This window comes from Bombus bifarius, unplaced genomic scaffold (assembly GCF_011952205.1).
Source record: "Bombus bifarius isolate JDL3187 unplaced genomic scaffold, Bbif_JDL3187 scf7180000007966, whole genome shotgun sequence".
NCBI classification, from domain to species: Eukaryota; Metazoa; Arthropoda; class Insecta; order Hymenoptera; family Apidae; genus Bombus; species Bombus bifarius.
Genome location: NW_022884352.1, coordinates 2,506,403 through 2,530,126, shown reverse-complemented (window position 1 = coordinate 2,530,126; position 23,724 = coordinate 2,506,403). Strand labels below are relative to the sequence as shown.

The window sequence follows — 23,724 nt, the reverse complement described above, 5'->3', positions numbered from 1 at the left end:
TACATCGTCGAATCGCCAAAATTGCCATCTTCAAATTGAACGGTTCGGTCGGCGTTAAGATCGGTTCCACGCTTTGACGTTGAAAAACCAAACGTTTGGAAAATCTCTCAGGAACTGGCCTGAAAGCCTAGAAGCTAAATAAGCCGAAGGTAACCAGGGAATATCTCATTCGAAACGATACTCGCACGTCGGGGGAATCGAAGCGTTCGTCGGTAATTAACGTCGGCCCTTTACTTATCTCGTGCTGGAACTGAATACCGAATACCGAAAGGTCACAGAAGCTCGTCCTACGTGATCGATCGAAGCATCGTCGATGACAAGCTTTCGATCCGAAGCGTTGAACGAACGTAGAAATCCTAAATTCGCGATGATCACCTTTAATCGATATTTGTCATGTGCAGACTACAGGAGAGGAATGCGATGTTACATTTTCCATACTTTGTAGGAAAGCAATTTCAAGATGAAATACCTTGTCGATCGATCTTTGGTTATCAAATACCGAGATGATTTTTTTATTTGATTTCGGAGCCAAACATGTGTATTAAAAATATCGCTTGTCACAATAATAACAACAACAACAACAGCAACAAAATATCCTAGGTATTAAAACATTTCTTACTTAGTAATCGCGCGTTATTATATGCTTAAAATTGCCGTTCGTGCTGTATACTAATTTCCTACCGAATACGTTTATGCGTGCGGTAAATACCTTGTAACCTCGGATTGCCTCTAAAATTTCCCAATATAATTATGCCAGCTGTGTAAAAAAATCAACAAAGACGTACTTATCGCGTGTATCCTCCCTATGATCTTCATGCGTATCGTAATCGTAAATCCGATTTCCTCTTTGAACGATTAACTTGGATCACCTATGAATATCCTATCAATTTAAAATTCTATTAAATCTCTCTCAAAAGCGAAAACTATCGGCAATATGTATAGTTCAAACAAGCGATATCTATCGTTTCATGCTGGTTAATTGCCAACCTAGAATCTGTGCAGCGAACGCTTGTTTTCTTCCAGCATGGAAAAACGTTCCAAAGCTACACGCGCCTATCCTGTTCGATTTGCAAATTTTCATTGAAAGTCGATTATCTCGAAGTCGCCGGGAAAGCGAATTGAAAATTCATCCTGTATATTCCGAAGTTTGCGATGAAACGACGTAACGTTGTTAAGAGTTCTTGGACTCGTTAACGAGTTGCAACGATTCTACGCGTGGTGGTCGTAACATTGCTCTCTAAACGAACGTGTAGTTGCCTCGTATTACCGTGTTTATCGACTTCGTTTCTCTTTCACAGCCCTGATCGTACATCGACATTCGACAAATTTCGTACGCAGTACACCTTTTGCGCTATAATCTACCGTATGACGCTGGCTCCGTGAAACAACCCTAAGTTAACGCGCGAGGTATGGGCCGTTTGTTCGTCGAATCGATCAACGCCAGGAAACGAAAAGATAGAGAGAATCGACGAAATTATGCGTTGCGCGTAACATTATATTAAAAAAAAAATACTTTGGCAGCAAAGTCTCCAAAATTGTAAAAATCCAGTTACCTGCTTTCACCTCGTATATCTGTGCGGCTCGTACATTAACACGTAGAATATTTGTTCTCTCACCTGTTTAGGATAGTTGACGCTCGGGCAGGTTCGGCGTGCTCGAAGGGCAGTGGAAAAATTTACCGCATCTTTGTAACGTGTTCGCCAAAGGTTCACGTGCCGCCACTACCGTCGTCAATATCACTGACACTAATATCACTACCACCAGCACCAACACCACTTTCGCCACTATCACTATCACCAGTATAGATATCGCCACTGCCACCGATGTCGCAATTTACCAGAAAAACTTGCCTCTAGATGATCGGCGCGAATGCATTTGCAAAACCGTTTTGTCCTTTTCTTCACGCTATATCCCTCGCGTTTCGTCGGGCTTGCGGACGACCTGCCTTGCCAATAGCTAGAAACTAATTGGAATGGAAACTCTTACGAGTCCGCAACATTACGCTGAAATCTGAGAATCAGGTCGAAGTGGTAGATGCTCGGTCTCGTTTTTCATCGACAAAATACCCCTTGTCCTGTGGCGAGCACGTTGTCGAATAGTCGTCCGAGCGCGTTCTACCCCTACCGTTACCGGGGTTCGACTAAAGCGAGAACCGAAGCTCGTACATTTGCGATACCCGAGCGCATGCTCTGGCTTTCCTCGCTTATCCTCGTCTGTGTAGGTGCTGCGGCACATAGTTGGCCTGTGTCGCACCTATAAAGGGTGGTCAAGAAAATTCTCGCGGAATCAAAATCCCATCGAAGAAGTCGTCGGGCTATCGAAGGCCCTCCGAGTCCTTTCGCTACTCTAACTCGATTTCGAACGGGGAAACCATGGAAATGCGGAAAACCGTATCGCTTGTCTCGTAACTCTTTGTAAATATCGCCACTTGCATTTTTCCTTCTCGTTCTCTATTTCTCTTTATATATCCATGCCAGTTTCGTATCGCGGAATAATCGAATCGGTTTTTGCACGGCCAGTACACTGCCATTCATTTTTTTTTTTTATCTATTTTTTGTTTCTATCCTTTTTTTTCTTTTTAAGAGAACGAGTCAAAGAAACGAGGACAAAAATGGAAACGAAAAAAGTTGGTCGCGCGTATTTAAATTTTGTCGCGTCGAATAAGCCGGCAGATGTTATTTAGTAGCATCTCGTCAAGCGATATTTTCACGCGCGAATCTCAACCAAAGCGTTTCAAGTATGCGCCATATGATCAGAGCGACGACATCGTCATCGGGCGGAATCGCGTCCTCAAATACGAGATCCTTGAAAAACACGACGTCTCTTGAAAATATCCTGGAAAATATAACGCGACGCTGATTCGCGTGATCTCGCCGCGCGAATTCACCACTTCAAATACGAGTGCACTTTAGCTAGGTTTATCAGACGATACGCGCGTACTCTATACGTATTCCTCGACGTGCAGTCAGCACGACGAAGAAGAGGAGAGAAAAGTCGTGCCTACTGGAAGGCGTTGCATCCAAAATTAGAACAAATTGTGTCCGTACATTTAATTACGCCCGTTGCAGGACACCCTGCATCCGGTTTCACGAATTTTCAACGCTAACTTTTAACGATTTCTCGCCAACAGCTCGTTAACTTTTATGGTCTCGACCGTGCAACTGCCGAACGTACCGCGTTGGAAAAAACAGTTTCTAATTTTCGCGCGTTCGCGCGATTTTATCGCTTCTTTCGCAAGAGCGTGGCAACGCTCGCCCATTTTCCATGATTTTTCTCGTCTTCTTCATCATCGAGCAGTTACACGAAACAATTTCTACTGCGAAACTTTCCGCGTCGTTGGTTGCTATCGAAGGTGGCGAATGATTTTCAATAACGAGATTCGAGCGTAAGTCGCAGAGATCTAGATAGACGAAACGAATTCTCGGTTTTGCCAGCGAAGTAATCACTTTGTCAGTCTATCGTTAGAAATTTCTATTAATCAGAGAGATCACCGCATGGTCGAATCGTTCGCTACGTAATTTCTGTTCGATGTTCTCCGTAAGTACAGCGCTGTTCGTGATAGTTACTACTTACCAGAAGGCAGCCCAGTTTTCCCGTTCTCTCATTGATTCTTCTAGGAATAATATTCTTATTCTTTGAAGCAGCGCAACGTTGCACGGCTTTTCTTAAATAACCGCGAGTAAGTCATAGATAGCTAGATCGTGAATGTATAATAATCTAAAACCGACTCGAGTCTGAGTTGAATCCGTATCGTGATCACCGTTAAAACACTGCAACTTGAAACCTTAAACTCTCTCGCGTCGATCAAAACCTTTGACAGCGGTTAACTACGCCAGTTCGACTCGCTAGCTATCGATAGAGTTTTGCACGATCTCGTCTGGCTTTTCGTTGTTCACGCGTAGTCCAAGTGCTTGCCGTAAATCGTTCGAAAGCTAATTGCCTGCTACGAGTCTTGAAAATGTGTCGTTGTTAACATACGCAATATATGTCAGGTCGTCCGAAAGGTTTCTTTCGTTTTATAAGGAAATAATGGATTTCCGTTTTGTATTATTTTATCGAATTACGTATGATCCATTTTGTTCTATCGAAATAAAGATCGCAACGTTCGACAGGTTAGGTTTCATGTTTGTACAAAGGTGCGTCGTTGTAAAAGACGCGTCTGTAAAGGAAAGACACTTTCCGGACAACCTAATACACGCAAGATACGTATCTGGTCGCAGTGTCGTCGGTGAGATCCGCCTGTTAATTTACTCGTAGCCGAGCACGTTTGGAATGGGAAAAAATTAAAAAAATTTTCCAAAATACCGATCGTACAGCGTTGCGAATTCGTCGAAGAATTTCTTTTGCTCTTGAAACGAGCTGCATCGGGAAAAATAGTCGAGGTTTCGCAAGATGGTTTTGTTATCACTTCTCGTTAGCGGATGGCATCGACAAAAGGCGAGTGATGTAGAGAACGTGCTTTACAGAGAAAGCTTCGTGCTCGCGAACTAATACTTTTTCTCTTGCAGCAGTCATTATTCAGCTGTAACCTGCTCGGCCTGCGACATTCGTATTTCCGCCTTACTTTCTTTCTATTCTTGTTCGTTTCTATATTAGCAAGCGCGTAGCTTACAGCGGTCGTTTACTCGTTATTACGAATAATGGAATCGATTCGCTGGACGATTTGCGCTTACATCCCACGCTGACTCTCATTTTTACCTTTTCTCTAGCGACTTTCGGTTTAGCAAGAACCAATGAGAGTATCGACAGCTTTCTTTGTTTTCTCCTTCTTCTCGCTCTCTATCGATCGATTACATTATCCTATTTATCACATTCCGCTTTCCCTTTTTACGAACAATTTACATGGACCGAGTAGTACGGTACACTTGCTGCTTCAATTTCATCCACAGATCTTACGAGTGTTGGTTAGAATGTGTAATTCGCTGCCACTCGAAGGAACAGTTTAAATTTCATTGTTTTCTGTGATACGTTTAACAGCATAGAGAGCCTTTGATCGAAGCCAAGTATCGATAAACGAGAAACGATGACGTACGACTCGATTTTGGGTAAAAATAAGCGAATTTCCGGTGGGGGGACAGGGTTAAATTTGATGCAGAAAGACAGATAAGAAAATGTGAAATAATAATCTGGTATCTGGAAATACGACAGAAGAGAAACGAACTATCGACACGCCATGAACGGAAAAGGTGTGGCGTTACAATATCCTTCGTCTCCCTCTGCGAGCTGAAAGAGGGGAAATTTAATCGGGGAGAAGGTTGGTAAAAATTTTAGCAGGCGTGCTTTGCGAACACGTTGATGCGGAACAGATAGATACGAAGAGGTAAAGAGGTAACAAACGACGAATGTTCGTGTCGTTCGAACGAGGCCATCGCGTTAAAAACTGCTCGTTCGCTCGGCGACAATGCGAATTGTACAGATCGAAGAGATGCTGGGAATGTAAACGTGCTATCGCACTTCCAACTTGAGTAATTAACGGCAGTGCGACGTGTTTATAATTAATACGGCTCATTATCGTGACCAAGCTCGAATTTCCTCACATCGAATCGTCAGATGGTCGACCCAATTAACCGGTGCCATTTACAATTGGAGTTGCGCGCCAAACGAATCCCTGTTAATTTTATCGCGCCAATCAGAAATGGGCACGACTCGTGATTACTTCGATAGAGTCAACTCAACGCGAGTTGCGACGTGTTCGAACATGCAACGTGCAGCACGGAACATCGAACATCGAACGATTCGACGGGATACTTTGTTGCGAGGCAAAACGAATTTTTGATTGCAGAGAGGAGGAAAATTTCCACCGATAAAGCAGCTTCCAGAGACCTTTGTTCTTCCTTTCTTCTAATCCGGAATGCGGATGTTCGCCATCTTGAAATTCTCGGAACCTTGCGGAAGTTTCGCGAGTTTCGCCAATAAGTTTGTGTATCGCGGTATTGCAGCTGGCCGAGCTCGCCTAGTTTCCGTCCGACGATCTCTTCCTTCGCTGGCATTTTCCCGCTTTCCACGTAGTCTAAGCTTCCGCTCCTTATAGAGCTCGACGGGACAACGATCCGACTAAAGAACTGCGAAACAGCTGAACGATCGGAGAGAGAGGGCGAAGGTACGCGTGTAGAAAACGATCATCGAGGAAGAAAAGACGAATGTGGAATTACGGTTGAAAGGAAAGACGACGGGAGCAAGTATCGACTCCAGGGAAAACATCTCAGCTCTTTTCTGCCTCCTGCGGAGCTCTCTGAAAGACCGTGGAAAGTGGCGGAGAAACGGCGTGGCTAAAAATTTCATTGTTTGTTCGACCGATTCGTCGACCTTTGTTTGGCACAAGTTTCGCGCAGAAGGCATATTAATACGGTTCAGCAGTTGAATCGTAAGAGGCGCGTACGTCCAACGACTGTGGAATAGCGCGCCATTAACGCGTTTCACACGGGTTCACCAGCCGTAAATGTAAAATCGGAAATTTTAAACACAACTTTTAAAAACGTGGTTCGCGAAGAGAGGCCTGAAACGCTTGGTTTTCCGTTGAGCGAGTTTTCTTATTCCAGGCCACGAACAGTTTCGCGTCGATCGTAGCCAGTCGCAATTATGATCGAGCAAGTCGTGAAGCGAATAATCAAGTTTTCATTTTTCTCGCGCGACTGCCGTGTCAACTACCGAGTGGAATTCTTGAATCGTTCGCAGGGACGAGAAAAGGAATGCTGTAGCAGCGTTCTGCAGCGGATAAGAGAAAAGGAGAATCAAGGAAAGAGGAAATTCGTTTAACGACCGTGCCAGCGAGCTGATACACGAACGACACGGAATACATCAGCAACGAGATGCAAATTACAGACTTACGGAAGTATTGTTACGGACGTGCGACAGCATGCGCTGCAAATAATAAAGCGCGTAATACTATGCCGTATTTGGTTGGTAGCGATGTACGTACAACGATCGAGCCGGAGATGCGACGTTTCTTCGAAATCGCGTTAAGTCGTGGTTCCGTCAAAGCGAGAAACGTCAAAGCGAAGAAGAACGAAACGTTTAGCGAGTACACAGGTGGGCGAACAATAGCAGTAGCGGGAAACAGGCTGTTCATCCTTGCGTCGAATGCGTTCGTTCACGCGAGTCTAAGAATCCCAAGTAAACGCGCATCTACGGTTGAAAATCGCCAGCGAAGAAAAGCGAGCAAATCTCGACGTTGGCTACTTCCGAGCGGTTTAGCGCGTTTCGGAAACTACGCGGCATAGACGGGACGTGGCACGACCTTCTCTCGCGGCAACCCCATCCACTGTTCTCTCGCCCCCTCGACTCCAGCTGGTCCCTATGGCAACGCACTTAAGCTCGCTTTAGTATTTCGGTCCGTAGGAGAGGGTTCACAGGTTCCCCCATGCTGGTCTCTCTCAGCTGACTCCTCTTCCAACCTTTCCTCTGGCCAACCCCTCGACGACGCGACGGCCAACTATTGTCCACGTTGCATCACACTGGGCCAACTTGCTCTTTCCACTTTAATCAGTCTCTCCTTCTCTTCTCCGTCCTTCTGATTTAACTCGTTCACCTGTTTTCCCTTTGCTCTTCTCTCTTCCTCTTCTCGGCGCGCAGTTTTGTCTCGAAATCCCTGGCCTCCCGTTTCGAAAGGATTTAACCCGAGCATCTCTAATCGCTGCGAAACGCCAGCCTCTCTCATCGACTTCGTTGCTAAAGCTGCACCTTCGTTTTATCTTCTGCCATAGTACGCGCCACTTGTTCTCGCGTCCAATATTCCACGTATCCGTAAATACCCGCGTCCCCGGATATACTTTTACACCAGTCCACGCCTAACTACGCCCGTCTACGCTCGTCTGCGCCCGTCGAGGACATACTTTCGTAATGCTCTTAACAGCTTTGAAATTAGTTTGGCCGTTTTCTTTCCTCCCTCGAACCTCTCTCTCGCGTAATTCCCTGCTATCAGACGTTCCCCGCCTCCTGTACGCGCTTCTCCTTCGCCTTCGCGTCTTTCGTTCCGTCCTGACGCACGGCGAATTTAACTAAATAGCGTCTTGAATCGGTTGATTAACAGGAACGAGCAGGGAAACGCGTAACGTTGCGATACACTGGCGCATCAACTGCACAGTTTCCAAGGACCACGTGTTTCTCGTTTACCGCAAACATCTGCTCGAATCCAACGATATCGATAAAGCGTATCAGAGATTTGTGGCGCGGGAGATAAATCGTTGCGCCGCGCCGATAATATCGTCGAAGATGGAGTTGGCGGGGTAAGCAAATTCTATTCGAAGGGAAGTTTTACAGCCGAATTCTGTCTGACGTTTCGAATGAAATACGCGATCGAATAGGAACGCGAAGTTGCGATTTGGCCTGCCATCTCGGCACGACGAGACTATCTCGCTCGTCGCTTCGATGAACCACGGTCGTGGCAACGCATCGTCCGCCGAACGACTCCGTCTTTCCTTTGCCTGCTCGTCCGATGGTCCTGGAAAATTCGAAAAGTCCTGGTCGCGTTTCACCATGCGACTTTGGGTGGTAGAAAATCGATACGCGATAACAAGGTGGCGAAACGCCGCCGATAAGGATGATATTTATTGCCCGCGTTAATATACATCTCGTGCCACGAACAAAAAGACTGTACAGTCTACCTTAATGAGCACTGTGGAGTTTATTACCCTGCGCTTAACGGGGATTAAGACAGCTTTAAAAAGGACGGCCCCGTAAAGCGAGCCACCTAAACGCTATAAAACATCGTCTGCGCTATCTTAATGCTAGACGCGTGTAACAACATAGGCGACTCCAAAACGGATTCTCGTTTATTCGATCGTTCCACTCGTTTCCCGCATTTTGCCATTTTGCGCGTGAACCGTACGACACGAGAACCGCCGAAGGGAAGAAACGCGGTTGGCGATACTTGAAATCGAGCTAGCTTAAATAAAAGAAAGGAAACCATCGAACGTAACCCTGGAATACGATGGAACGAGAGTACGTATTTGCAGGCAATATTTTGATACTGGACGTTCCCTCGATGCGAAAATGGAGGACTCGGCCAGCCACCTCAGAACGAGATGCCACGACAATAAATATGCCCAGCGTCGGCAGCCATAAATCCCGCGTAATTGAATTTTCAACATCCATAACTGGTCGTCGCCGGTACGACCTCGGGAAATAGGATGGGATGTATCTTAAACCGAGTGGGATCGTTCCTTTTTACTCTCGGAACGGCGCAATCCCTTCCAAGACCTCTTCGATTAAAACGCCTCTTTATTTCTCCCCTTCTTCTTTTTCTGGTTTTCTCGATTCCTCCGTGTTCGCCGACTGGAACAATTTTTAATTCGCTCCCCAAACCGATTCCTCGCTTTCCATGCCTCCACGCTCGCTGTCGCTCGCTCTTTCCCCACTCGCGTTTTATCTGTCTTCGTTACCCGGCCCCTTGCCACCCGTCTTTTTTTCTTCGATCCTCGGAAAACGAAGGGTTCCTTTGACGGGAACATCTAATCAAGGATTTCTTCGAAACCAGGACTCTCGCCCTGTCAAACTGTACTCGCTTCCTTTCTTCCTGCCCTCCTTCTTCCCGCCTTACCAACTTGTCTCTCCCTTTCTCTCCTCTGTTCTCCGTGCCTTTCTCCACAGCCCTTGTCGTTCCTCTCCCGGCTTATCCATAGCGGGACGAACCGTGGAAAACTTTGATTGCGCGAGAGTCGCGTGCGCGAAACGGACTGCGAGGGAAAACGGTTCTTCGACGGCGGCAAATACGATAGAATTTCGCTTGATTGGAAATTCAATCGATGCAAGAGTCGCGTGTACACTGTAGCAGACGAATCGGCAAAGTTACCGCGTAAATCGATTCGGAATAAAAATTGTAGGAGGAAGGAAGTAAGTCAGCTTCTATTCCGCTACTTTTCGATAACGGAGAAGCGTTTTCGTCTAATCGGCCGAATCGTGGTGATCGCGTTTAACGCGCTGTATGCACAGAATCCGCGAATTCGTTGATCTGCGAGGCAAGCGTTGCTAACGCGAGAGATCGTGGGGAGCCATGACGTTAGAGATTACGATAAGCCCTCCCAGCGGCGAGAAACAAATGACGTACTAACTGCATATTAACTGAACTGCCGGGCTATCCGTTGACTCCGCCTACTGTCCGGGGAGCCACGCGAGTGTACTATCTACACGTACCTACACGATCCACCAACTCGTAACGTTGCAGCCATCGGGACTAAACTTTCACCGTTCTGTTCCACGTCCACGTAATCGTCCTTAGCCTTTCTCGATGAACCGAGATCTTTCTATCGATAAAAACTATCATTCGTTACTTCGTCGATATCCTCTTGCGTTTCTCATTATACGCTGACGTTCGCAAGTATCCGGAAACTTTGATCGATTTCTAGCAACACCATTCTGCCATCCAATCGAGTACATACGCGATACGTAAATGAACGACGAATCGATAATTAGAAGTTACTGGCCTTTCATGGAATTACTGTAAATTGAAATTACGCGTTAAGAGACGTGGCAATAATATACTTTCGGTTTGTATGGTCGGTTTTCATCTCTGTTGAAAAATATGCGCCGTATTAAGATGTTTTCTCTCGTTTTACCAAGGAAACGCTATACCTCGCGTAGCGTTATATTTGCGAATCTGTGTAACGAAATAGTTTCTTTCAGGACGCGCCTCGCGTAAAAATATCATCGCTTTCTGCGAATCTTAGGAAGAAAAGTTGCAGGAGTGTTAAGGGGATCGGGATAACGAGAATGTAACAAGACCCTCTCAATTTTCCGTAAAAAGCGCTAAAAGGCAGAAACTACGCTTTTCTTTCCTCTCTTCTGCACGCCGAATGAGAGAAAAAGAAGGCTTACGTGTCACGAGAGGCTCGTTATCAAAGGGAAATTCATCGCGCACACTTTTTTCCACAAGTAGTGCGCTGAGAATTTCGGAACAACGAGTCAATTATATTCGGAGAATTTTCAACGCGGTTTATTTCGACTAGACGAAAGGCTAGCCAGAAGTTTTCTTCGCCAAAAGAAATCTTGCGAAACTGTTTGTTGCTCGCGTAATTCACTTCGATGGCTTTGAATTCGAGTCGATCGACCCGCGCAAGTTACCGCGCACGGTGCAGCGCATGTTACAGCGCGCAACCTCTCGTACGCATTCACGAGGAAAGCTCGACCAACGATGGAACGCTATAGATGTTTCGATATGACGTTTAATCGGCGTAAATATAACGTGGATCGAAAGGGAAATTTCGATAAAACAGCTTGCCGTGGAATTTACTTTAATAATGCTTTGATAATAGCAGGATCGTTGATATCGTTGTACGTATCGCTACGATCGTATAATATTTTACAATTTTACAATTTCACGTAATTACGTGGAATCTGAGATTCTACGTATTTATACGGAGATCGAGATCACACCAGTGGTGGTTTTCTTTTTAGCGTGTCTCGATCTCGTACTGGAAAACCGATCGTGCCTATAAGCGCGTCAATGTAGGAAGTTCGAGGCCCTCGATTTATGCATCGTCCGATTTAATCTTCTCGGTCTGGACAGACGCGGAGTCGTGAGTTGTTTCCGGCTCGTGAATGCCCATCCATTTGCAACGCTTTTGCAATTCTTGTCGGTATCTGCACAGAGATGGAGAGCGATAATCGTTTCGTTTGTATTCACGTCCACGATATCGTGGAGAGTATCACGAGTGATTAGTTACCTCGGATGATTGATCGCATAAATCCACGGGTCGATACAAGATACCGTTTTGGCAAACAAGGCGGGTAACATCGTAGATATAGGCGTTAAAAGCTCTCTACAAAGACGATTAGATTTGTCATTGGTAACTACGTCATAGAAAAAGAAAAAAGAAAAAGAACGGAGAAAAGCTTGCGTAGAAACGTAGAAATTACCGATTGCCAAATGCTCCTATCATAGCCACGGTTGCGTACGGTGTCCAAGCTAAAAGGAAGAGGAAAAATATCGTAAATGCCACTTTGGCGATTCTCAGTTCCACGCTCCTTTCCTTGTCCTGATTCGAGACTAATGACTTTACGTTCATCTTCTTTGCCTGTGGAGCAGAAACGAAGAAAGTCCGTTCGAGCTGGATCGTTCAACGATATTGAAACAAGCAGAGAGAAAAGAAAAAACGAAGAAGAAGGGGAAAAGAAATTCGTAGACACCGACCTGTTCTCGTAACATTCTCTCGTGATTGCGAATAGATTGCAGCAATTGAGAGTAGAAGTACACGATAAAGGTTAGAGGGATGACGTAAGACCAGATGAAGATACTCATAACGAAGACCTTGGTGTCTTGATCCTCCGTGAGGAAATCGAACGAACAAGTGGTGAGCAATCCCTCTGGAATAATTCGATTGAAATAACACGCGAGAGGGTTAGGTTGAGGAAAGAAAAGAAAAGGAACGGGGGGAAGTTAAATTTCCGTGAATTTGTTACCGGTAGTGAATCGACCCCAGACTTTTAGCAGCGGTAAAACAGTGAACGGTGTCACCCAGAACCACGTGAAAGCGATGATTATCGCGGCTTGTTTCGAGTTGAGCCGTCCATCGATCGGGCAGGAAATAGTTCTGCGGAAAGAAGCAAAGCGCGTTTAGTATCTTCGCAGGGTTTATGCCGATCGTAATCAGATCGTAATCAAACGGAATAATCGTAACCTGTATCGATCAAAGGCAATGGCGGCGTTCGTAATGGATTGTCCCATGCCAGATATCGAACCAAAGACTGCATAGGCGTCGCATCCGATTTCCCAGCCGATCATACGTTCCATGAAACTGCTTATCACAAGCATCGGCATTTCGAAGGCCATTATTATGTCGAATATCGCCAGGCTGACTATAAACATGTTGGAAGCCGTCCTCAGAAGTTTCGATCTGCAAACACACAGGCCGAGCTCGAGTATCTGCGGTTCGATCGGTACGACGCCAGATTCCGACGACGTATGACGGTAGTCGGTACAGGACGAAGCGTAGTTTCGAGAAACGGCCAACGATCGATCCGCAGGCGGACGAGTATTCCACCGTTTCTCGAGGGAGGGCACCACCAACCCTCCGATGTAATTTCAAACTTACGTGCTAAATATCCATATGACGCAACAATTTCCTACGAGAGACATTACAAGCAGCATCGAGTAGATGAGCGCGAATCCAATGTGCCAATATTTTCCCGGTGCTATGAACCCTCTCCAGTGGGGATGCACGAGATCCGAATGCTCTGGCGGTACGTTCCATCCCAGGAATCTTTCTCGCATCGACGGAACATACCTGGATGACGAGCAAACGAACAATAGTTAATCGTCTTATGCTTTCGTAAAGATCGCTTGGAGAGACGGATGATATTAATCGACGCTCGATCAATGAGATCGTAAATATCATCCTGCGTCGTAGCGCTTTGTCTCGAAGGATCGTTGCTCGATCACGAGTACTCGAGTCGGTAAACTTTTCTCATTTATGGAACAAAGTACGCGAGTACTACGTAGTTGCGTATTTTTCGATCGTCTCGCAAGCATTTAAAAGGTCGACGGATTACGTGTACACACCCAGTTTCTTCGCCGATGAAAGCCAATGGACCGTTGACGACAGTCTCATTATGCGATAACATCCCGGCACGACTCGCACAACTCGACGCTCGGTACGCGGGACTCGTTTAACGACGTTTTCGCAACGGACACAGATCGCGATGGCTCGATGATCACAAGCGGACTTCTCCGATTGGAACGATCGTTGAACGCGGAAGCTGTGTGTGTGTGTGTATGTGTGTGTGTGGATACGAAAGACAATATCGGGAAAGAATAAAAAGCGGTGATAACCCGCGGCTTGAAGTGAGACGCGGCAGAGAGGTTGTGAATACGTCCCGCAACTCACTTGACTCGGTTGATCGCGATCCGTTCCTTTTATACGCACGACGAATCGCGATCGGGAATGGCGTGCCGCTTGAGAGTTTAATTCGATTTGCGATTTACGAATACGAGAAACCTTTTGTTTGGCTGAGTCTAGGCGGTCACGCGAACCGATCTCCGTGGTCTCTATCCTTCGTGACGCGATGCCCTTTCGCGACGATTCTTAATCTCCGATGAAGGCGACGTTTCGGAAACGGAGCCAGACGATCGGAGGAACGCGCGATAGAGTGTTCTGGCATCGACGAGCAACTCGCGGATCGTCGAGTCGTGTTGGCGTCCGAAAAATTCGCGCAGGCAGTCGAGAGACTCGTCAGAGGGAAATTACGAGGGTGCAGGTTCGGCCGGGAATCGATTGGATGCGCGCTGTCAATCTCGTAATCGAGGGTTCGTTTTGTTATCGGTTTAACCAAATAACGCTCTCAAACCGATCGAAAATTCGGAGAAATTGCGACGCACGTCGGTCAGCGTCCTGAAATTTCACGCTGGTTGAGCGTCGAACGGTTGCGTCGTGTTGCGTCGCCTGGTCTCCTCGCGTTCAACCCGCTAACCCCGTACTCCGTCCTCTGTATTCGGACGCGACGTCCGCCGAACCACCCTCCGGCCATCCGCCGTCCCACCCATCGGACGCCGCAAACCATTTTTACACGCGGTCACCATTTGGCGCCGTGTGAAATTCATCTCGGCAAGTGCAGCCGGTATATCGCGAACTCGGGTTTCGAAGCTACCGCGACCACAGCCTTCGCGCATTCACCGGATTAAATCATAAAATTGTCCCGGAACGGAGCCGGAGTTCCACTGATTTACGAGAATGGTTGCCGTTGGTCCGTTCGCGCGTACACTCCACGCCGGCCTCGGTATCCGTTGCGTTTCCAGCCGCTGGCCGGTTTGTCGGCTGGTTGGTACGTTGCCTCCGGTACGTACCAGCCGAGGACAGTCGGGTGCCCGATATAAGCGCGTCCGCGCGAAAGAACACAGCCGTCCTGCGTTTTACACGCAACCTAGAAACAGAAAGAACGATACGATGTGTGGGACGAATAGGGTGACGTGAGAGGATCAGCTAGAATGGGAAGGGTGGAACGTGATGTCGCGGTGCAGAAGCACGGAGAGCGGAGTGGAGAGGAGAGGAGTTTCATTCTGCGTGCAACAGCAAGAGAGAGAGAGAGAGAGAGAGAGAGAGAGAGAGAGAGAGAGAGAGAGAGTAGTAGTAGTAGTAGTAGCAGGACGTTTTTCACGATTCAACGGATATATTTACGAGCTTTGTTCGCCCGTGTAATTCCCGCGACTTATAAAGCGTTCCTGCCATTGTCCGCGGTGGAAATCCAGCGGGAAAATTGAATGACAAACAATGGGCCCAACCGAGGCCGATTATGGTAACAATGTGAGTGGAGCGACCGCTGACGCCGGTCCTCGTTCTTCCCTCTTCCTCGACCCGGTACGTCGAGCCGCTCAAACGCGTTCCCTTCTTCGTCGGTCTCGTGGCTCGTGGTCCGTGGTCTCGTGGCCGCGTCCGTCATCTCTCATCGATCGCTCTCCTTGTCTCTCCGCCCCTTTGTCTAGCCGTCTATCTCTCTGTATCCGTTGGTCGGACGAACCGCCGTCCTTCGTGCCATCGTACTTTTGATTTTGTGCGCGTGTCCCAGAGTTTTGTCTCGTCGTTCGGTCGCAGGCGTCCACACAGAGAAGAGGAATCGTCGATGGGAGGACAATGCCTCGTCGCTCCGAAGAGACAAATATTTCTAAGCGCGTCGTTCCTCTTTGTTCGCGCCGTGTATCGGAAACAATCTCTCCCGATACGGCCGATTTCGCGAATCTCTGCAACTCGCATGCACACCGTGCACAGCGTTCCGACTTTTCGTCTCGCGCGTTCGTTCTCCGGACAACGTTCCACCGGTCGATGTAGCGGAGAAAGGATCGCAGCTGAGTTTTTGGCTAGCGGCCTGTGCCAATCGGGCCATTCCTCGATCGGCAGCATGCTTTCTTTCGGTATCGCGGCTTCCATTCGTCGAAACCTCGTCGTTTTACTGTTATCATCCTAATCGTCGTTGCGTCCACTATACGCGTTAACGTTTTCGCGTGATTTTCGCTTTGAAGACAGGAGATGGTGTGTTCAGCAGGCCGATAGTGGCGAGGCCGGTGGCCCGTTTCGAGCCACGCTCGTTACGCGATATTTTCTCGAGTTCGTCGACGCGTCGCTCCCTTTCCTTCTCGTCGACGTTCCACCGGAAGGATCGACAGTCGTGAATAAAATTGCCGTGGAAGCTCACCGACAGCTAGGAATCCCGTCGTCGTTCCGGCTTACTTTTCCCTCGGTATCGGCGCTTTCCCCGCTTCCGCGTTTAGTTTCCATCCTCCTGTCCCGCATCCCTTCTACCCTCTCGGCTCAAACCTTCGCTACCAACTCGAAATATGCTCGTCGTAAACTGTCGCGATAGTCGGGCCGCGAAGCGGCCCGAACCAAGAACAAAGGAATGCAGATTGGAGAGACGCGGATTAACAAGGATTAACGCTAATTGGGCAGCCGCCGTTGGGTTGTGCTCGTTCTCGTTCTCGTCGTCGCTACGACGCGACAGTCGCGCTCGCTAATGGCAGCGGTCCGCGCGTTTCTCTTCTGCTTCTCGCTCTTCCTGTATTCCTGTATTCCCGCTGCTTTCCACGCGCGTTCGTTCGAGAAACTTCCATGCACCGAGCGTGCAGATTGACACTCTTTTTCCGATTCAACAGCCATCGTGATTATTCAAATCGCGTCCCACGAGTCGTATCGCTGGCTTTACCGAAACGACGAGGCACTTCTCCTACCCTCCAGTCGACGATTCTCCCCTCGTTACGGCCGAATCAATTCGGCATCTTCCTTAATCGTATCTTCTCCCCGAGGGATATACGGTGTCTCGCGATTTCCGACTCGATCGATGTCCGATCGACGCTTCGCGACGTTTTCCGATCCTCCGTGTAATTCTCGTGCCGATCCGATCGATCCCGAAACTACAACGCGACGGACATCGGGGAATATCGATCCCGGCCCATTTTTTCCTTAACCTTGGAATCGATCGATATATCGGCGAGTGGAACGTTGACGGCTGTGATACGCGATCATTTAGAATCCAACGTTCGCAGCGTCATCCAACGTTGCGTCACTCGCGCGCGTTTGCGAAACAAAATTGCTCGTTCCCGAGGAACTAAAATTCGATAGCGAACGACGAACAACGACATTTATTCGCTTCGCCGTCTTCCTCTCTGTACGTCTTTTGCCTCTTACTTTTCTTATCACTTTCCGGCACTTTGACGATCCTGTATCGTTCCCACGTATTTTCGTACGGGACGAAGCGACGGAGAAGCACCGAAGAAGCTGAAAACACACACGAACCCGAGATCTTCATCTCGTACACAATAAACCGTATTATACGCGCTGCTTGTCCCATTTTCCTGATACGTACTGGGATATTTCCGCGTTATCTTCCCGCGAGCCCGATCCTCTCCGCTCTTTGTTCTAGAGGCAACCACGAAACTAATCAACTACATATACGCGACGAGATATCGGACGCCGGTATGATAACATTCTGTGCCGGTGAAAAAAAAATCGCTCGAAAGTACGATATTGTTTCGTCGAAGATCATAGCCGTCTAAAATTACGATGCCGACTTTATACGATCGTACAGTCTGTTTGCGATCAATTAACCATGTTCTATGAATTCAAAATGCGCGAAAATATCTTCGATCTGGTTGTCAGAGAAGAATTTCAAACGTAGTTATCCCGAGAAACGTGACCCGGACGGAAATATATCTTGCAAGCAGCGTGGAAGTTGAACGATCTTGCGACGCTTCTGCAGACAGTTGCACGCGTTAACGGTCGACGCGAGATGCGAGTAGATAAGGACGATCGCTGGTCGGACGCGCTCGTCGACCGATTTCGCGTCGTCTTGCGTTATCGCTGCGCTATGTTCTCGATTGTCCGCGTTGATCGTTTGTTGCAGCGCTTCTCCCAGCAGCTACTCGGCGGAGAAAAGAGAAGAGAGAGAGACGATCGAGAGGTTTAACGGCAAACCGCGAGTTTCACGGTAAAAATGCAAAGTCGGAAACTCGGGCCGATGCGATGGTTGAGACGTTGGTACCGAATATACGTACATACGTCTGCCGCCTGAAATAACCTCTCATTTGTTCCGAGCCTGACTTCTTCCCTCTTCTCTCGTCGTCTTTCTTCCCCTTCGTCGGCCTCGTTTCCGTCTGCGCTCTCGCCGTCCTTCTTCTCAACCCCCGACCCGTTTATTCTGACAAAGAGCACGAGGGCGCGGTCCTACGTAGAATACCGTCGATTTCGCGAAATTCTTCGGAAAAATCTCCATAATTTCAGGAATTGCCTTTTGATGTTGGAGATGAAAGAGCCCGCGACCGAGTGGTCTTCCGAATCGTTCCGCCTATTTCTCTATAAGTTTAGTTCGTCTTCCTTTTCCCTCGATTCTTCAGCGTTCTCGGATTTGAAATTGCCAACCCCCCGACGTCACAGACGACCGCGGCCAGGCCAAGCCTCTCCACATTCCCGCAGATATTGTTCGGTTTTTGGAAATTTAGCCAACTTTGAAAATCTTCCGAGGAAATTGATCGCGACTGGTGGGTAGAGAGGACGGCGAAGAAGTCGACGGTACGCTCGTCAAAGGACAGGCGTGCGCGACGACGAAGCAGGAAAAATAATCAGGAAAGGGTAACTAACTAGTCTGTAGCTCGAAGCGGAACGAATTCGCGTTGGCCGCAGGGACGACAGAGAAACGAAGGAGGAAACGAAGGCAGGAAAGAGTGAAAGAAACCCGGCTATTGTCGGAGTCGAAACTAGCAGCGAGCTGGGCGGTGCGCCGCGTAAACTCGCGACAGAAAAAGATAACAAAGGGGGAATGGTACAATGCGTATCGGAGCTTTCAGAGGCGAGCAGAGGCGAGCAGAGGCCCGGACACGGGTGCGCGACCGACTCGAACACGAAGAAGGTAGTAGCATGCTTCCATTTGCAAGTAGTAGGTACGCTCCGCGAATATGCAAGCGTATCGTGACCGTAACAAACGAGAAGGAATAAGAGGAGCGAGTGTTTGTGAACGCTCGCGAATTGCCGCGCCATGCCGCTCGGCTTAATTTTGCCCTGAGCCCCTCGTAGTTATTCGAGTGCCGCCGACTGGCTCGTGTGGGACAGTTGAATCGCTCCCGGGGATTCGCCATCTTTTGTCTTAGCACAATGCCGGCCGAAGCACAAAAGTGACTAAGTGCCCGTAATACTCGCCATTATATGCCTCCTACCGGCACTTTTCTCCGCGTTACGCGTCTCTACGTTTCCCACCCGCCTCTCTCGTCCTTCCCCCCCCTGCCCCCTCGTTTCCACTCTCCTGCAAATCCCATACGGAACTCGCTGCATCTTGGACGAGGGCAACGTCTCGAAAGACTGTAACAGAGCGCAAGTCCAATCGCGGTTGCTCCTTCGCGATCCCATCGTGTCCTACCCACGACGGACAATCGCATCGATCGTTTCGAAGCGTTGTTACGCGACATTATTTATGGCCGGTCGTTTTTCGTTCATCAAACTCGCACGGTTAGTTAGCAGCCGCGATGGCAATTTGTATGCACCGTGTCGGGCTGCGAAGGGCGGTGAAATCCGCTGACTGAAAATTGATATAACCGCTGCGCGTAACGTTCTCTCTTCGCACAATGCACCGGCATGACGTATAGCCGACATCTGGAGGCTCTGACCAATCGACAATGTGCCGCCTAGCACGAGCAAATTTTAATTCTGTCCGCTTTGAAACGCCTCCTGCACCGTGCCGCTCGAAATCGCTGCTGGCCACGGTCGTGCTGCCGCGTTTAAAACGCGAACGTAATCGTCATCGATTTCCCCGTTAGCGGCACTTTTAACGTTCTTAAGCGTTTTAAAGCGTTCCGGACGTCTCGCTCGCGATAATGGGCGAATTGCCGGCGATTTCGTCCGAGTCAGCGCGTCTCGATGCGCCACGGAATAACGCGGTTCCATCTTCGCGGAAATGCCGATAACGTCTCGAGAAAGTTTCTCGTTTGTTAGGTACATAGATACGTTGTGCGTTGGAGGGAGAAGAAGCAAGACGAACAGCATCGCCAATCGATCCGAGTAGGTATCGCGTTTTCCGTTTTTCTTCGTTATCGTGTACCATCGGATGTAGGCAGGAGTCGTTGCCCTCGTAAAAATCCAACTTTAAGATCGTCGAATCGATAATAGGAGAACGCGTCGTCGAGCTACTTTGCTCCGTAATCGATTATTCGGAACAGGAACAGGCGGCGACTCGGCGATTTCGATGGACTCGTTCCGAATAATTACCACGCGTTGTAATGGCTTCGCAACGAAAGCCAAAATGCACACGTTCTCTCGCGTCGCATCGATGTAAAAGTTTTTCCATCGCGTCGTCGAAATGTATTCTCGACTCGTCTTAGCCCGAGTTCGGTTAACTCGAACTAAACGCGCGGCATTCCGTCTTCTTAGCCTGCAGTTCCTTTGAAACTCTGTCCTCGGCTATTTTTTCCCCGAGCGCTGAGAGCGCGTTTGGCTTTTGCGTCACGTCATTTAATTTCCGGAGTCGAACTCGAAAGTTATTGGGTAGTACGTGCTCGTCTCAATTAGGTCTTCGCACGGGAGACGCGATCCAAAATTGTTTCTTCTCGCATTATGCGAGGACAAACTTTTATTGGCCGGGCTCCTAGTTATCCGAAGGAAAGTTGCTTTCCGTTCGAGACAAGCTCGACGCCGGCCACTTTGGGCGCGTCGTTCCCGCTTAAAAACAGTTTTGCTCGTTAACCATGGCCGCGAAGCGATTTCAAGGATCGTCTCGCCTTTAATCGGATAATCCACGCCGAACAAGACGACGGTCCACCGAGCAACGCGAGTCGACTCGCGACCCTCGAACTATGCGGCAATCGCGAGGGAAACTTTCTCCAGCAAACGCTGCTAACTTTTTATCCGTACGGCGGTTTTCGCGTTACGCTTTCGTTCGTCTTCGCGCAACTTTATATTCGACGCGAGACGAATATCGAGGCCGAGCGACATTTACGAACGTCGCGTCGCGTTGCCTGAGTCGCGCTACAAATCGAACGACCCACTGTATACGACTCAACCGTTTAATTCGCGTTTTACCGTTCGCGAAGCGAAGACGAATTTCGGCGCCGGGACAAACCGAGGAACCTGACGTTCGTCGAAGTAAAGCTGCGTCGAGAAGAGGGGAGACGACACCTCGCGCCGAGGAAAATTTTCTCGTTTATCTATGGGACAAAGCTTTTCGTACGAGAAACTAAGATATAACGTAGAAGAAAATCTTCGAAGATTCAAATTACTAAGTGGTTCGTAATAGTTGCGAGGACCGAATAGGAAAATCTCGAGATCATTGGAATTCGTCCCCTCCGGAGGCTATCCATCGATTTTATCGCAGGATGCGAGACAGCTTCCGAAAGAGATAAACGAAAAGGGAAGGAGAAGTAGGAAACGGATGCAAGGTGCAAGGGAGAAAGGAAGAAAGTAGGCGGTAAGCGTTCGATTAGAGAGCGTCTGATCAGGCCTATTAATCTTCCATCTGTCCGATACTATGCCATGAATTATGCATCGCCTGGGTAGACGCATTGATTTCTCAGCCAGACAGGAAAATATTATTCGAATAATTCAAAGTAATGAGTCGAGAGCGGACCTGATTCGAGCGGTTTTTCCAATTCCTCGTTTCCTCATCGTCACATCGACCAACATTGTCGACTTTGCTGCTTCCCGTGCTTCCCTTCGCCGATACTTGACCGAATCTTCTCGTAACAAGAAGAATTAATAAACTTCGAGTTTCTCGTGTGTCGTGTCTAAACTTAAAGCGATACGATCGTTGCAGGATGTTCGCGGCGCGACCATCGATCCATCGTTTCGATCGAGTCTTTGCCCGTCTCTTCGACGATTCATTTTTCTTGCTTCGCCAACGCGGATACGATGCATCCGCTGGCAGAATGTCGCGTTGTTCCACGGCGAAACGTTGATATTCCGTGTATTCTAGAGACAAGAGCGGTACGATTTACCGAAACGGACAACGAATTCCTTGTAAAACGTCTGATCTAGGTGTATTACGAAGCGAAAGAGAGGATAGCGAAAAGTGGAAGTGGGTCGTTGGTTGGACAAGGGAGAGCGAAGTGGATACAGAAGGAGGAGGGGTAGAATAAATCGGAGGAAGAAGCTGCGCGTATCGGATATCGTCGATAAATCGAGACCCGTAGGGGTTTCCAGGAGATTAACGGAGAACTTTGTCGTAGCGAGTGTGCACAGGACGCCACGAGAACACTTTTCTCTAATTCGATGGGAAGTTCCCTCGGACCGACTCACCGACTCGACTTCCGCTGCAGTTTGTCGGATCTTGGTCAGCCAGTTCCCGATTCATTCTGGAATCGGCGCGAAACTTTGATAACGATTATTCTGCTCTTGTTTTCGTAGCAAACGTCTCCCTCTGCCCACCCTCGTTGCTCACACTTTGCCACGCGATCCTACTTTCCAAACTGCATCCTACTTGAATCCATCCATCTATCTGTCCGTCTGTCTAGCGCGTGTACAGATTGTACGCGCGTCTCTCGAGTTTCCGCTTTCCATAAATATTCGGTAATTGCGAAATAAGCGAAACTGGAGCGGCTAAAATCTCGGGCGAAAAAGTAACGCAAAAGCGATAGTGCGAGAGCAAAGGATGACTTGAATAATACAACACTGACCCGTGACATTACGTAGCATACCGATCAACCGACTTCTGCCCTAACAAAGATCTATTTGCAGCCGTTCTCGATGGCTCGACGGTCGACTAAAATACTAGACGAATACGCCGTTCAGCCGGTTCTATAAAAAGCGCGAATCGTTACGTTCGCTCGTCTGATATTCTAGCCATTGTACGTGCGCACATAACGCCCGTAACTTATGAAAGGGCAGCGTAACTGTTTATCGTGTAACGTTTAAAAAATGATGGCAGCCGACGTAACGCGTTCTTCCCTCCTTTGCCGACGATCCTCGTCCGGTTACCCCTGCAACCGAGTCCCAAAGGTAGCGTGAGCGAAGCCGGAGAAGCACGAAACGCGACGTGCATACGCCGCGCGTTTTAACCCGAGAAATACACGTGGAAGCCGTCTTCGTACTTTCGCGACATCTCGGTCGCGCTTTTTCTCCAAACTCGACGACATCCGCCGTTCTTCGCTGCATGCAACTCGTCGAGAAAATGCTGTCGGTTAGCGCGACGGTGAATGCGATTAATCGGATGACTCGCGTCTCGGCGGAACGCTGCGAAACGCGACGATATTTTTCCTCGCTCTCGTTCGACACTCGAGAGGCCGTTTCAGGATTTTCTCCGGGACGTCTTTGCAACGTTCCCAGGCAAGCGTATTCGCGGCAGCATCGACGGCGCTAGTTTGTTATCGATACACTCCAGTTCGCCCGCATATTTCGATATCTATGCACTTTTGCTTTCGCAGGATATCGCCATTGTTAACGGAAACTACGAGCCAGCTCTCCGGCATTGCCAATATAAATACGCGCATCTTGTTTCTTATCGAAACATCGATGCTTCCTCGTAACGATAGCAGCGGCATCGAGCGTGTATTAAATCTCGTTCCTTCGAAAAAGGGGATGTTCGTCTCCAATAGAGAAAAGAGAGAGAGAGAGAGAATCGAGGGTATTCCCGGACCCGTTTCCCTCTCCTTCGTTTTCTGGCATCGAGCTCTCGCGACTTTGCCTCTCGCGTTTTCCATAATATCGGCAACGAAGCTCGAGAGCCGACCAGCACGGTAATCTCGTATCCGAACTTTCGCGACGAGGGCGCGAAACATAACTCGTTAGAGAGAGGAACGTGGCGGGCGAGCGAGGCTGGGGCGGCTCG

General features: G+C 48.4%; 4 protein-coding genes across 6 annotated transcripts in view; 1 reads left to right on the top strand and 3 right to left on the bottom strand.

The window, feature by feature from the left end:
- Window positions 1-2,138, bottom strand: part of LOC117205436 (tyrosine-protein phosphatase Lar) — a 278,404-nt gene extending 276,266 nt beyond the window's left edge. For both annotated transcript variants that reach the window (XM_033443835.1, XM_033443923.1), the window contains exon 1: window positions 1,617-2,138. The gene's annotated coding sequence lies outside the window, so the exon portion shown is untranslated. The remainder of the gene's footprint in view (window positions 1-1,616) is intronic.
- The window catches only part of LOC117205517, a 142,686-nt gene that overhangs the window by 65,907 nt on the left and 53,055 nt on the right, over window positions 1-23,724 (top strand). The window lies entirely within an intron of this gene.
- LOC117205508 (opsin, blue-sensitive) lies at window positions 11,212-21,912 on the bottom strand. The gene is made up of 10 exons (XM_033443975.1): window positions 21,896-21,912; window positions 20,588-20,590; window positions 13,496-13,658; window positions 13,029-13,220; window positions 12,615-12,830; window positions 12,397-12,527; window positions 12,128-12,300; window positions 11,854-12,011; window positions 11,661-11,756; window positions 11,212-11,577 (listed from the first exon to the last, which is right to left on the bottom strand). Exons 3-10 carry the CDS (start codon window positions 13,555-13,557, stop codon window positions 11,466-11,468), a joined length of 1,140 nt encoding a protein of 379 aa, XP_033299866.1. The 5' UTR covers window positions 13,558-13,658; window positions 20,588-20,590; window positions 21,896-21,912; the 3' UTR covers window positions 11,212-11,465.
- The window catches only part of LOC117205564, a 37,805-nt gene continuing 28,179 nt past the window's right edge, over window positions 14,099-23,724 (bottom strand). Inside the window, exon 2 of the mRNA XM_033444099.1 lies at window positions 14,099-14,853. Coding sequence (XP_033299990.1) covers window positions 14,616-14,853 — 238 coding nt within the window. The 3' untranslated portion in view covers window positions 14,099-14,615. The remainder of the gene's footprint in view (window positions 14,854-23,724) is intronic.